Source organism: Scomber japonicus, chromosome 5 (genome assembly GCF_027409825.1).
Source record: "Scomber japonicus isolate fScoJap1 chromosome 5, fScoJap1.pri, whole genome shotgun sequence".
In the NCBI taxonomy this organism is placed as follows: Eukaryota; Metazoa; Chordata; class Actinopteri; order Scombriformes; family Scombridae; genus Scomber; species Scomber japonicus.
Genome location: NC_070582.1, coordinates 27,075,909 through 27,089,051, shown reverse-complemented (window position 1 = coordinate 27,089,051; position 13,143 = coordinate 27,075,909). Strand labels below are relative to the sequence as shown.

Sequence of the window (13,143 nt, the reverse complement as noted above, 5' to 3'; positions counted from 1 at the left end):
CCAAACTACGGCTCTTAAATCACACTTGTGTTTACTTAGGAGGTTATGTATTTTTGTTTGTGCTACCTCAAATAGCCCAAAGAGAGATTTTTAACAATAAACCAAGTAAAAAAAAAAAAAAAAAGAATGTTTGCCAAAGACTAATTCATCATTTATATGTCAAGCAGAGTACATTTCCACAAAGTTAAAGACAACAACCTTTGTAGAAACTGGTGGCAATGCTTAATGTCTAATATGTCTTTCCTGTAGCCAATAGAAACCTTCTAATCAAGAGTCAAGTCTGACTTAGGTTTTCAGGGGAGTAAAATCTTCTTCACAAAGGCCTGAGCTGGAGTGAAGTTGTAGGATTTCATGAGTTCATTTGACTGCATGAATGTTAGCTCTATACTGTTTCTTTCTTTGGATGCTTACAGTATAGTTATTGTTCCCAGTTTTCAATTTGGGAGTCATTTTTTTAGAATGAGGCATTCTGGAGTTATTTTGGTCAAGGTCCTGCTACATGTTATAAATGGAAAACTACATCAGAGTTTTGCCAACACATTGTAGCTGTGCTGTTGTAACTCTTTTAAAAGAAATATACCAAAACCTGAAGCTTTAAACAATCACTCACTTGGTTTGCTGCACGTTAGCATCCTCAAGTCTTCAAATCCCGCCCGCTCACTTTTGTCACTGTATCTTGATACTTCATTGACTCACTAACTGTATTTTTAAAGCTACACTAATTAATATTTTTATGAGTCAAATGATTATGTATAAAGGTGAAAGTGGTCACTCATAGTGATAAATCCATACATAACTCCCAACTAGTTTTTTAGCTAGTTTTGAGCTAATTGTTTTTTGTTTAATGGCCTGCAACTTGACTGTTTAGTTCACTCTCACAGCTCTCATCAGTCATCAACCCGGTTTTAGCTTGTGGACGCAGCTCATTTCAGTGGTAAAACTCTATTAAACTCATTGTACACTTTCTGTCCAGTGCCCAAACAGCAATGGGAGAAAGTTAGCAGCTAACTAGTAAACACAGTGAAGCATTTAGCAGCTAATAAGCCAGATATTTTCCCCAGGAGTTGGCGACTAAGAAACCAGAGCTACGTGCAAATGGAGGGTTTATATAATACTTCTAATGTTGCTCTGTATGGATGTATAAATCAGTAACTGTTAGCCAACATGTTTGATATAACTTCATGTTGTATTTTTTAGCTTGTTGTAGATTTTCTGTGACCCCAAAATTCCCCCCAAAATCTATTCATTTTTAAGTGACAAATATCAACTGCAAGGTATTTTGTCACCAGTCTCACCATCTTTTACTGTATCTCCAGTCACTAGAGGTGTTTGACCTGGTTTGGATTATTTTTCCACATGAACCATTCATACAGAGCCAAAACATCAAGCACTACCAACGGATCTCACCTTGGATACACAGCATAGTTGTATTGCGCCTGCCGCCAAACGTTTTATTTATATAATTATTTTTTGTACAGACAGTCAAAAGAAGGCAGCAAAATAGAGCCACCTTCAAACCCCAGGAGACAGTGGAAGAAGTCCTTAGCAAAGCACTTCTGCCTCCCAGCAACTCACACTTTGGGCTACTTCACAGTACGAGCCTGTCTGTGCCTGCAGAATACTCATTACAGTCAAGGTCAACAGGCTGATTGTGCCTGTGGGCAAGACAAAGGTCTGTTTGAACTAGCTGACATTGTCTTTTAATAGGATATAAAATTGTTCTCTAATCCATATAGTTTTTACCGTCAACCTTGTTTTCCACCATTAATAAAGAGCTAGAAAAATGCTATAAATTAAATGGCAGTGTTAAATTGGATCAGAGATTTTAATCCACTCAGCATGTTGATCAAGGTTGTTCTGACTTTGGAACAGTTGGGGTGCCCTGCTACCATGCTAGCATGTTAACAAGCAGTAGCACACAGCATGAAGAGTTAATGGTGGAAATGTAGTTTAATTTACAGGGAACAAAACTGGATTCCAACCCAAACTGGGTTGTTTAAAAAAATATAAACAAGGGATGTCTTAGCTTTGAGATTTTATAGCCACTTGAGTCAATATTGTTGGAAATAGGAACAGACATATATAGGAACTGTTTTAATCTTAGGACCTAAATGTTACTTTGTCCCATTTCACATCCTCAGTATGTTATTTTTTGTCTAAAAATTAATTCCAAATATATGAAAACAAATTAACATATTTTCACGCTTACATCTAGTAGTAGCCAGCTATTCTCAAAGCTTTGGTTTTATTTGCTCATTTCAGATGTCTGTCTTCACACCAGTAGAATGCAGCTATAACTGGTCTTTATGGGCTCCATAAATCTTGACATTCATAAAAAAAGCAACAACATGATGAATACAAACAAACGAACAACAAAATTCAAATCTAAACAAAGCTAAATTTGCACATAACCTAGAAGAAGATAAGAGACGAGTCCCAGAGATGATTAGACTTAGATGTACAATATAGCAGACTCTGTAGCCTATAGGCTACATATTCTTCTAAAGCTATCCTAACAGCTTTGCATATAATTTGTAAAGCGATACGTCACCTGTCTTATATGAATATATAATGCATAGATACTTGACATTCTGTGTGTTTTAAAGTATTTCGTGTTAATTTTAGATTTAGTTTCAGAATACAAACTCATGATAGACTCATGGAGGAAATATCTATTTATCTGTTAATATAGAATGGTATTGCATGCAATACAGATATACAGTTTTAACTGTCGTGATATGAAATGACTTCATCTTAAAATCAAATACAAATAAAACCAACTCTCATATAAAATAAATATATGACTTTACTCTTTCATAAAAGACCATCTCAGACAATAACAATTCAACAATTGCTTTATTTTTTAGCTTCATTTGACTCTCATCATTGGCTCTGAGTATCCACTGTGGTAGTCTGTCTCACATACGGCCATCTATACAGTTAGTTTTACTCTCTGCTTTCCCACTGAGAGAGAGGGAGAGAGTGCTAACGTGCCAGTCTCTGACTGCTGAAGCCATGAGAGGTCTATTACAGTAATTACTACAGATCACCATGTGTCACAGTCAGCAAGCCAGAGATGAAAATGAAGAGAGGAGTGTAAGTGAGAGAATGAATGCAGGGTGGTTACGTGGAAACACTTCAGCTTTATGTCCTCATTAGAGTTTGTTTTGAGTCAAGTGCATTCTATGTATTACCTGACTGTAATAAAATGTGTTTGGCAGCTGTGTATCGATTCTCTGAGGCGTGCTGCAGTTTGAGTCAGGCTGCCAGCTCGGCCGTGGCCGCGGAACCTACAGGATGTCCGCAGCTCAGCCTCAGAGCAGGAGAGGAGAGGGGAAAAGGAGGGAGGGTAGATAAATAAGCCCATAAAGGATGCTTTGAGTCAGACGGAGAGGTGGAGAAGAGAGGGGGCTCTGGTCAAACAGTCCCCATGCTTGTTGGAGGCTGCTGGCTGCATTGCAGGGAGAGATGGGGAGCTATAGCTGGGGGTGACCAAGGAGGGAGGTAGGGGAGAGAGGCAAGGAGAGGAGGGGGCAGGTGGGAAGGAGGAGGGGGGGGTTGAAGGAGCCAGAGAGAAGGACTGGGGAGGAGAAGCTCAGCAGTGTCGGTCTGCCAGCCAGGCGGGACAGTGTGACAGAGGAGGAGAGAGGGAAAGGAGGATTTAGGCTCTGCTGCAAACAGGGGACGCAGACACTGAGCCGATACTGCAGCAAAGGACGGCAGCAGAGAGAGAGAGCGAGGACGAAACCTGGGGAGGGAACAAAAGATGAATCAGACTTGAGGACGAGGGTGAGATTAAGGCTCACTCTGGCCTTCAACCTTTACCATCACCATCACTTTGGTCCTATGCAGGTAGCTCATTAATGGTGGAAAGCAGGTGAAGGTCCAGCACCGGGATGGAAAGCACCAGAGACGAAGACCAGAACAGCTGCCGCCCCCAACCTGTAATCTACAGATGTAAGACGGCGACAGCATCAGCTACCGGCTGAGCACCTCTGATCACATCTGACCTGGGAGGGGGCTTCATGCCCTGGGACAGTCCTGGGAGATAGAGGGAGGAGGAGGAGGAGGAGGAGCAGGCAGCGGGGAGGCTGGCTCACAGAAGTGGTGGAGGGTGGTGGTTTAAGCTCCCTGCTGTATTTTTGGATGTGGGATCTCCTGAATTAAGCGAGCAAGTTGGAATAAAGATGTAGTGTGAGCTAGTGGAAGGAGGGGGACAGAACAAGGAGAGTGCTGTGCTAAGGAGAGGAGAGGGCTGGACGTCCCGGCTGGACGGACGGACCAGGAGGACAGAGGTCTGGGGGGAAGTCTTGAGGGGGAGAAGAGGACGGAGGGTCCATTGGATCAGGAAGGTAAGGATATTGTTTTATGTTCTACACTAATAGACTACATTGTGTCATTATGATGTAAACTGACCCCCACTGAGACAGAAAGATGAGATAAATCCCCCTTTTGTTGGTCCTCACTCCTACAAGGAACAGCTTTAGCATTTAAACTGAGGTTTAGGATTAAGATTAAAGCCAGGATTAGTTTTAAATTAGACTATTTCTTCATGTGTGGCATGTAGTTGTGAAGGTTTGGGGGAAAGGAGAATGAATGAAAGTATTCACAAGTGAGAGCAAATGTGTTCAAGAGGAGCAGAAACTGAAAGGAAAGTTTTAGAAAAAATGGAGTAAGCAACATTAAAGCTTAGTTAGAAAATGCAGGACAAAGAGTTGAGTGTGTTCAGGCCTGTGTGGTTAGTGTGTTTGCAATGTGAGGTAGAGAAAATATTTTTTCTGTCTGACACTGTGAGTGTGTGTGAGTGAAGTAGTTGACTAAAAATTCAACAGGAGGAAAGGAGGTGTAGAACTGCTGGGAAAATGCTCAGTAATGGCAAAAGAATAGTCTATCTCCCTGTGCGTTATCACGTTGTGTGTGTGTGTGTCTCTCTATTTGTGTGTATGTGTGTGTTACCTCCTGGCATGTACTACACGTGCTGCTTTTTCCCCCTGTGCAGGCAGACAGTGACCGTTAGGAAACAGTTGACAGAAATGTCTCAGAGTGGCTGTTTCAAGACTTCTGGCGTCTCTAAAGAAAACGCTGGAGTGTTTGATTTTCCATGGCATCACTGCCACGCTCAACCTGCCTGCTCTGGTGCTTTTTATACAAAGCCTGGTGTTTGACAGACTACTTATATACAGTGAGACCTCAGGTGAAGTAGACGTGCTAACCACAAAACACACGTTGATCCAGTCAGAAAGGTGGAAAAGCGATAATTTCCAGTTAATGGGGAGCATGAGAAAATAAAGAAGCACTAAAAATAAGATTAAAGTGAGAATGTTTAAGTTTTGAAGTAAGAAATAACACAATCTTTCCTTTACAACAGACTGCTGAATTCACGAGTAAGAAAAATACCCTTTCTCAGCCCAATACACTCAAGAGTTTCACTGATACAGACCAGAATCTTACAGTGGATAATGTTAGCTAATGCTATGAAATCTTTAGATATTGATATGTATCTGACTTTATTTGGTCAGGTTCTTGACTTTTTTCCCACTTGTGCTACTGTATGTTCACAGACGAACATTTTAGTGGTTTCAAGACCATGTTTGTTGTTTCCTCCTCTATTTCATTCGATCTCAGTCTCATGATGTCTTTAAAGCTGCATTCATCAATACACTACTTAATATTTCTATATGTACAGTTCGCCAAATGATTACATGTAATGTGAAAGATGTCCCAAGTAATGACTTATCCACACACAATTATATGCTGAGCACTAAAACAGCAAAGAAAACAACCAGCAAGTGTATGTATATGTGTATGAATGTAGTGAAGCATTAAAGGAGCCACTTATCTTTCTTAGTAGTTGGTGGAGTCCAAAACAGAGCTAAAAGGAGAGTGATAATTGGACTTACTTTCCTTAAAGCGATGGTTCGGTGTAATTTCGACCTAGCATCATATGCACCATGAGGTCTATCTAATCAGTGCCTCAGCCGTTCGTGGTCTCGCGAGATCCTGCACAGCACATCTAGAGATCTGTGCGGGTTCTTGCGATATTTCGATGATGTTTACAGCTTTAGCAGTAGCAGCAGAGTAAAAGCCATCAGGTAAGTGTTTATTTTAATAAACTCCTGGTGTACTTACAAACTTTTCAATGCATGGATTTATGAGTAAAGACCCTATTTGTACTACTGTAGAAGTTTGATAACAATCCAGACATTATTAGTGGGGTCATTTACCAGATACACTGGTGGTCCCGTTAGCGCCTGTACTAAGACATTCAGCTGATGGCTCTAACTCCATTCTTTTCCGACCAAATGAAAATAAACGACTAAGGCGCTGATTAGATAGACCTCATGGTGCATATGACGCTAAATCGAAATTACACCAAACTATCACTTTAAGTGGACACAATACAACTCTGAATGAATGCTAATGTTGCTCTGGATCCTCTAGATGTGTCCACAAGTAATATTTTCCTAACTCGTTAGCCATCTTAAGCTACTGTACAAGACATAAGCTCTGTTTCCACTAAGGAAGTTCCTGGTAAAAGTTAGGACGTGGGACCTTTACAGGAACGTCCTCTCACTCTGTCCTCTTGGCCGTTATTTCTCCATAGCAGAGTAGGATCCACCGGACTGAGGTGACTCGCCGAAAGCATAACAAAGAAAACAACAACGAGGAGGTAAACATGGAGGGAGCTGAGTTGGTTGCCGTGTTTCTGGTGTGTGTTCGTGTACATTCTGGCAGTGTAGGCGCTTTCTGCTACTGTTCATCTTCTGCTGGGTTTTAAAAATGCTGCTCATTTTAGCGCTTACTGTTGACGCCACATCCTGCTTTGAGTACACCCAATCAGCACTGAGTAAACCTCAGTTTTTTGGGGCCGAACGGAGTACCTACCCCGAGGCAGGGACTCGTTTAGCCCCTGTAAAAGTTCCGAGAGATTGTCCTGCGGGGGAGGTTCCTTCTATGGAGACACACACCAATGGCCCTGGCCTCGTAAAATTACCCCGAAGTTCCTGCAGTGGAAACAGGGCTCATATAATAAATGTAATTTGCCATTTTTAACTTGTCTTGGTTCTTCCCTCAAGTGGCCAAGAAAACACGATAATTTAATGCAGCTTTAAAGCCACTTACCCATGAGAATGTTAGGAAATGAAGAATGAGGTGAATGTCCCAAGCTCCCTGTACTTGCCACTTGAGGCACTACTCAGTAAAAGTTACATAGTGTTACTTTAAAACCTCTCAGCAATGTGTGAAGTTAAGGCTGGTTCACAATTTTTCAAGTGTGTCTTAAACCAGCAGTCAGGTGTCCATATGAACAGTGAAAGAGGTTTTCCTCACTGTAATCATTCCTCCTGTTCATACTGACTATTAAAAGAGCTCCTTCAAATGTGAAGCTTATATTCAGCTTCATCAATGTGAGTTAGTCATATCAAGTGATATCTGACACATTTACAGTCTTTTTAGCATCAAATTTCCACCTGGTGTTTCCCTGTTAAGCTGTGGTGGAAGTATAGTAACAAAAAGACTTTGGCACTAAAAAGTCTGTAACGTTGAAACATAGAAGACTTGATTTTCTCATTTGGACGGCTGAAGATTCATATTAGCTTCAGACCAACTTTTAAATACATTTTTACACAGAAGGAGGACTGTGGATTTTGTCCTCCATCACTTACATTTGTAAATGCATTATGAAGGGATCTTCTAATGGTCAGTATGAACCGGAGGAATGATTACAGCCAGAAAAACTATTTCAATTTCATTTGGGCTCCTTTGGGTTATTTTAAATACAGACTTGAACTTGAAGACGTCCTTTAAGATTGTATCCTGAGAGAGTGACTACAGAACATTTGTGCTATAGAGTAAATAAAATAGTCAGAATTCCTTCTCTGGGAATCATGAATATCCACAACAATGTATTTTTAATTAGTTCTGGATCAAAGTGTAAGCAACCAAACTATATTTTTGTACTGAAAAGGAATTATCAAGGTATATACTGTATCAGGTTTAAATATGATCATTTGCTCTATTACACTAGCAGGTAGTGTGTAATGACTTGGCCTGAAAAACAATTCAGGCATTTTTTTTTTTTTTTTTGCATGAATGGTCATCCTGTGACAGCTTCTATCCCTCACACACACACACACACACACACACACACACACACACACACACACACACACACACACACACACACACACACACACACACACACACACACACACACACACTCATCTCCTCAGCTGTGAGTACTTTATTAGGTTTTCCCCAGCTACATCACTTCCTTCATTATGTAGTGAGGTCTGTAAAAGAGGATTTTGTGCTACAGTCACTGGAGAAATCTGAGTGGAGGCACTGACAGAGACCTCTAGTGGCAGAAAACACTGAAACCTTGAAGTCTTTGTATTCCTCATCATCATAGATCTGAACAATAATACTGTTTATTACATCTCTTCCTATCAAAAAGGGTTATTCTGGATCTCTTGAGTGTGTTTTATGCCCTGCTCAGCTTTGACATACCTTATTGATATCATGACTCACATTAGCAGGAACTGTTTAAGGTTGTAAGGATCTGACGGGTGATAACATGTTCAAGTTTTTTCATGCACCAACAATGAATATGTGGAGCCTTTACTCTCTTCAGTGCATTCTCGGACACCTACAACACCACACTGTAGTTCCTTTCATGTGCATCCACCAACCCCACTTCCTGAATGCTTCTTCGCTCCACTAATCATGTCTCTCCCTCCCTCTCTGCTGTCTGATCTCCAGCACTGTCCTGCCACTGGGTTTACTCATATTTTATTTTCAATTCTATTTCAATTTATTTAAATATCGTCCAATCACAGAACAGAACAGAAGTTATCTCAAAGCACTAGACTGTGTACAAAGACACAACATTCCCCCATGAGTAGCACTTGGCGACAGCGATAAGGAAAGGCACAAGCAGAAGCAGGCTGTAGGTGGGCGGCCATCTGCCTTGACCGGCTGGGTGGAGGGAGAAAGATAGAGGGGGAGAAAGGAGAGGAAGACACACACACAGAGAAGCACAGTAACAACAATATTAATAACTGAAATATGACTGATAACAGGAGAAGTCGATGCTTTATTGGTACATGAATATGTACAGATGGAGAGAGGGAGGAGGACAATTTCTGAATGCAAAGTTAGTTTTTCATACCTGTATAAGTAATAAAATACACACACAATATTTTTACAGTACACTTATATCATAGTGAAAAAAGCAAACATATATTTAATGTCTATTGTGCACAAGTATTGTTCATTGTGTGTGTGAGTGTGTGCCATGCTGTTATAACATACAAAATTGCTATTTGAGAGATTTAAAAGGTATTTTATGACCACTGGTTTGTACAATTTAATGTCTCAGCTAAAAGTCTGAGATATAAATTCACCATGAACTGTTCTTTATTAAATATCAGGTTGTATTAAGGGAACAATAGTTTTCTGGCAATTTTTCACAAAAAAAATTCAATTAGCTTGTTAGAAGTTCTCGTAATTTCATCTACTCATTCTCCCTCATTTAACAATCCAGAATCTATGAGTTACTGACTGAATTTGAAGTCGACCGGGTTTAATCTCTAGGAAGAGTTTGTTACAGGCGTGGAAGTGGAGGAAAAATCAAAAATTGGAATGGCTGACTTCCAGTTCCAGTTTTCCAGTTTCGTTTGTCTACGTCCATCTGGAGCGAGGGGCTCAATTTTTTAAATTTGCCTAGGGGATGCTGTAGAGCCATTTTGCAATGCTCATTTCCAGAAACATAAAATATTAATATTTTAGAAGAAGAAAAATAAGAAGCAGAATGAGAGGAATAATAATTCCTGCAGATTCAATAATCATAATGCATTTTATTTATGAGTGCCTTTCAAAGCCCTCAAGGACACCTTACAAGACCCACCTGAAAACAAACTAATATTAGAATATTAGTACAATAGTACAATGGATAAACATCAATGTAGAACTTGAGATGAATGTGATATCATAGTCGGTATGAGACAGAATATGCCAGTTAGGATAGTTGTGTTTTCAGGCAGGATTTAAATGTGAAGGTAGAGTCAGAATTCTGAATGGTGGTCTGGTGTAATGGAGTTCCAAAGGCTGGGGCAGATCGGCTGAAGGCTCTTTGACCCCATGGTGGTTAAATTGGCAGATTGAGCAGAATATACAAATATTGATCAAATCAGAAGTTGAACAACTGGACACAAGATACCTCCCACTTCACTCTAAAGTCCATTCTAAGTGTTTGTGCACCGGAGGCATCATGATTTCACATCACACTTAAATATTGGAATAGGACTGGCTCCAAACTGGTTGTGATGTCTCAATGTGTTGATGTGAGATTTAAGGTGAGAAACTTTCCCCCTTCAGCAGATGAATGTGACAGGAAACTTCTGCCCATACATCATTCTGCACAGACAACAACATCCAACCGACACATGTCACATGTATTTGAGTGAAACAGATACTGCTAATATCATGAATAAAGGTTTAGTAACTGATTGTTCACTCCTGCATATAATATTTTATTTCCGAACAGCCGTCTTGCTCCCCCTCTTCCTCCACAAGTTGCATAAAAGTCCCCTATCCCAGAGCCAAAAGCATCATCATTCATTAACACCTCTCCACCTCCTCACCTGAAATCCCAGCCCATTCAGTCACATGGCCTGGATGTAGGAACTCCTTCCCATATGGCACTGCCACTCCTGGGAGAAATCTAGGAATATTACTTCAGACTTGAGTTAATGTGGTTCATCCCTGGAAATACTGATCAGCTCTGGAATCAATTGGGAGGAAGCATTTTTTTTCTTTGGTTTGTGGCTCATTTGGAAATTTCTTCATGCTGGATACTTTAAAATGATGAGCCAGTGTTCGATCTAGATATGGACATAGACCTTGACCATCTGTACACAAGACTGTCAGATATGTCTTTTTTTGCTACACTTCACTAATATGACTTTGTTTTTCAATAAGAAAGGAAATATTTCTGAAGATTTTTTGCGTGTGGAATGATCAAGGTGATGGCGTCATTCTTAACCTTTTATATTTCACAATTTTGATGATGTGCGGTTGAGTTTCTGTGGAATTGTGTTCAAGTAGAAACTTGCTCTATATATTGTTTCAACTGCTGTTACTCACAAACTGAGGATCAGACTAATTTCTGCCTCCAGACAGATTTTTCTACCACTTATTGAATTATGATTGATTCTGCTGTTCAGATGAAAGTCCTTCCTTTTCATGTTAATGTCACTGTTGTGCCACTGGTCAAATTTGAGTATCCAACAGTCATCCCATAAAACAGATGTGCAGGATTCAGGATAGGCAGGCAGATAACCTGAGGGATAATGGCACCTGTCCCCCCCACAAGTCCCTTCACTAATCCCAGCTCCCAGCCTGAAAAGAACCCCCTCTGGTGACTGTTGCCCTCTAATCAAACAGCAGGTTACTGTCTGCTTGTTATCTAGTCTTTGGCCCCAGGGCTATGCTGCCTCTGCCTGCTGGTTTAATCCACCATGGATCACATATTGAGGAGAAACTCTTTGGTCTGTGATAAACAAGGACTGTATATCACTAAAGAACAATATATATAAAGGCAATATATGACCTTGACTGTGGCATTCTTGACTGTGGCTCAATTCTCCCAAATTAAAAAGCACCCCTTTATTACTTATATATTACCTCTAGTGATATCTATCCTTGTTTATAGGTTGTTGACAGCTGTTGACAGTGTATTATGTAGATTATCCAGAAAATGGGACACTGTTTCTGGAAAGAGATATTGCTGTTAAATCTTTAAAAATATATAATTTTTCAATGCTTTGAGCACCATAATGTAATGACTGGAACACAGTTTGGAATCAAACTCATGACTTGAGACACATCAGTTCACAAACACAGTTCTTTAATCCAAAAACAGATCAGTGACACGCTGGCAGTCAGACACATCAAACAAATCCAGATGCCAAAGGCAAAAAGGCAGAGTCCAAAAACGAGCAAGATTCACAAAAACACACTGAGACATAAATGAGGGAAAAAGGCTGGAACTCTAGACACAAAGGAACTACAAGAAGGGAAGGTGAATAACAAGACACAGGTGTAGACAATCGGAGCGGGGAAGACAATCAAAGGTATGAAACACACAAGGCCAGGAAATTAAGTCATCTAAAACAAGAAGAGAGGTTAGCAACCTATCGAAATAGAACAAGAATTGACACGACAAAAACAGAAAATAACAAAATATGACCTGACACAGGACGAGATGTGATACACTATTTGAAATTCTATTCACCTCCATTGTATTGGGGTTGAAGCAGAGACAGATATCGCAAAAACCTCGATGAATAAACTAGATAATTGAGCTTATTGAAAGTGCCATTTGGATAAACTCATTCTTTAAGATTGCCATGAAACCTCTTGAATAGGTTTTACATTTATATACTTCATGTGTTGGTCATCATTTTGACTGATGCTCTTGTTCAGAATAAGTCAGCGCAAAAGAAATATGAGAAAAAAGGAAAGAATAGAGAGAGGAATTAGGGCAACTGTCGATGGAAAGTTGTGGTTTTGAGATTATTCAGAAGAACCTCTAAATGACAGTGATGACACATGAAAACAATGCCTGAGAGGGAAAATGTATTGTGCATGTTCCAAAACCTCTATCTACAAAATTCCCCTCTCTGTCAGTGGCTGAATATCCTACAGACAGTTCCTCCTGGATAGCCTCTCTGCCATGTAAGAGTGTACGTCTGTGGAGTTAGTGTGATCCATTGCCAGCATATAAATCTGTACATCTACTCAGTGAGCCTGTTAGATCTGCCTGTGCCTGAGTGTCCCACAGAGCTGGATGTAATGATATAAATATCATTCTGTCTGTCTCCCCTACGTGGGCTTGGCCAGGTGGGGTGTGGGGGTGAGAGGGGGGCCAGGAGGTAATTTCATGAATGAAAGGACAGAATTGTTCCTCTATTTCAACTGGTCCCAAGCATTGGCCAAACCCCGGCTGGCCTTTAATTAGAGCTATTTAACCCACAGAGAGGGAAGAAGGGAGAGCCACAGGGATTGATGGGAGGGGTGGTGAGAGAGAGGAAGGGGAGGTGAAGGAGAGGAGAACAGGAGAGCAGAAGGTGTTCAACTGTG

At 40.5% G+C, this 13,143-nt stretch overlaps 1 protein-coding gene across 4 annotated transcripts in view; it reads left to right on the top strand.

Annotated features, from left to right (window-relative positions):
• has3 (hyaluronan synthase 3) overlaps positions 1–13,143 on the top strand; it is a 205,029-nt gene that overhangs the window by 182,911 nt on the left and 8,975 nt on the right. Inside the window, exon 2 of one of the 4 annotated variants that reach the window (XM_053319198.1) lies at positions 10,938–11,024. In XM_053319198.1, coding sequence (XP_053175173.1) covers positions 11,016–11,024 — 9 coding nt within the window. In that variant the 5' untranslated portion in view covers positions 10,938–11,015. Of the gene's footprint in view, positions 1–10,915; positions 11,025–11,075; positions 12,135–13,113; positions 13,141–13,143 lie in introns of those variants that run through there. The other 3 variants (XM_053319197.1, XM_053319200.1, XM_053319199.1) reach the window with 3 other exon arrangements.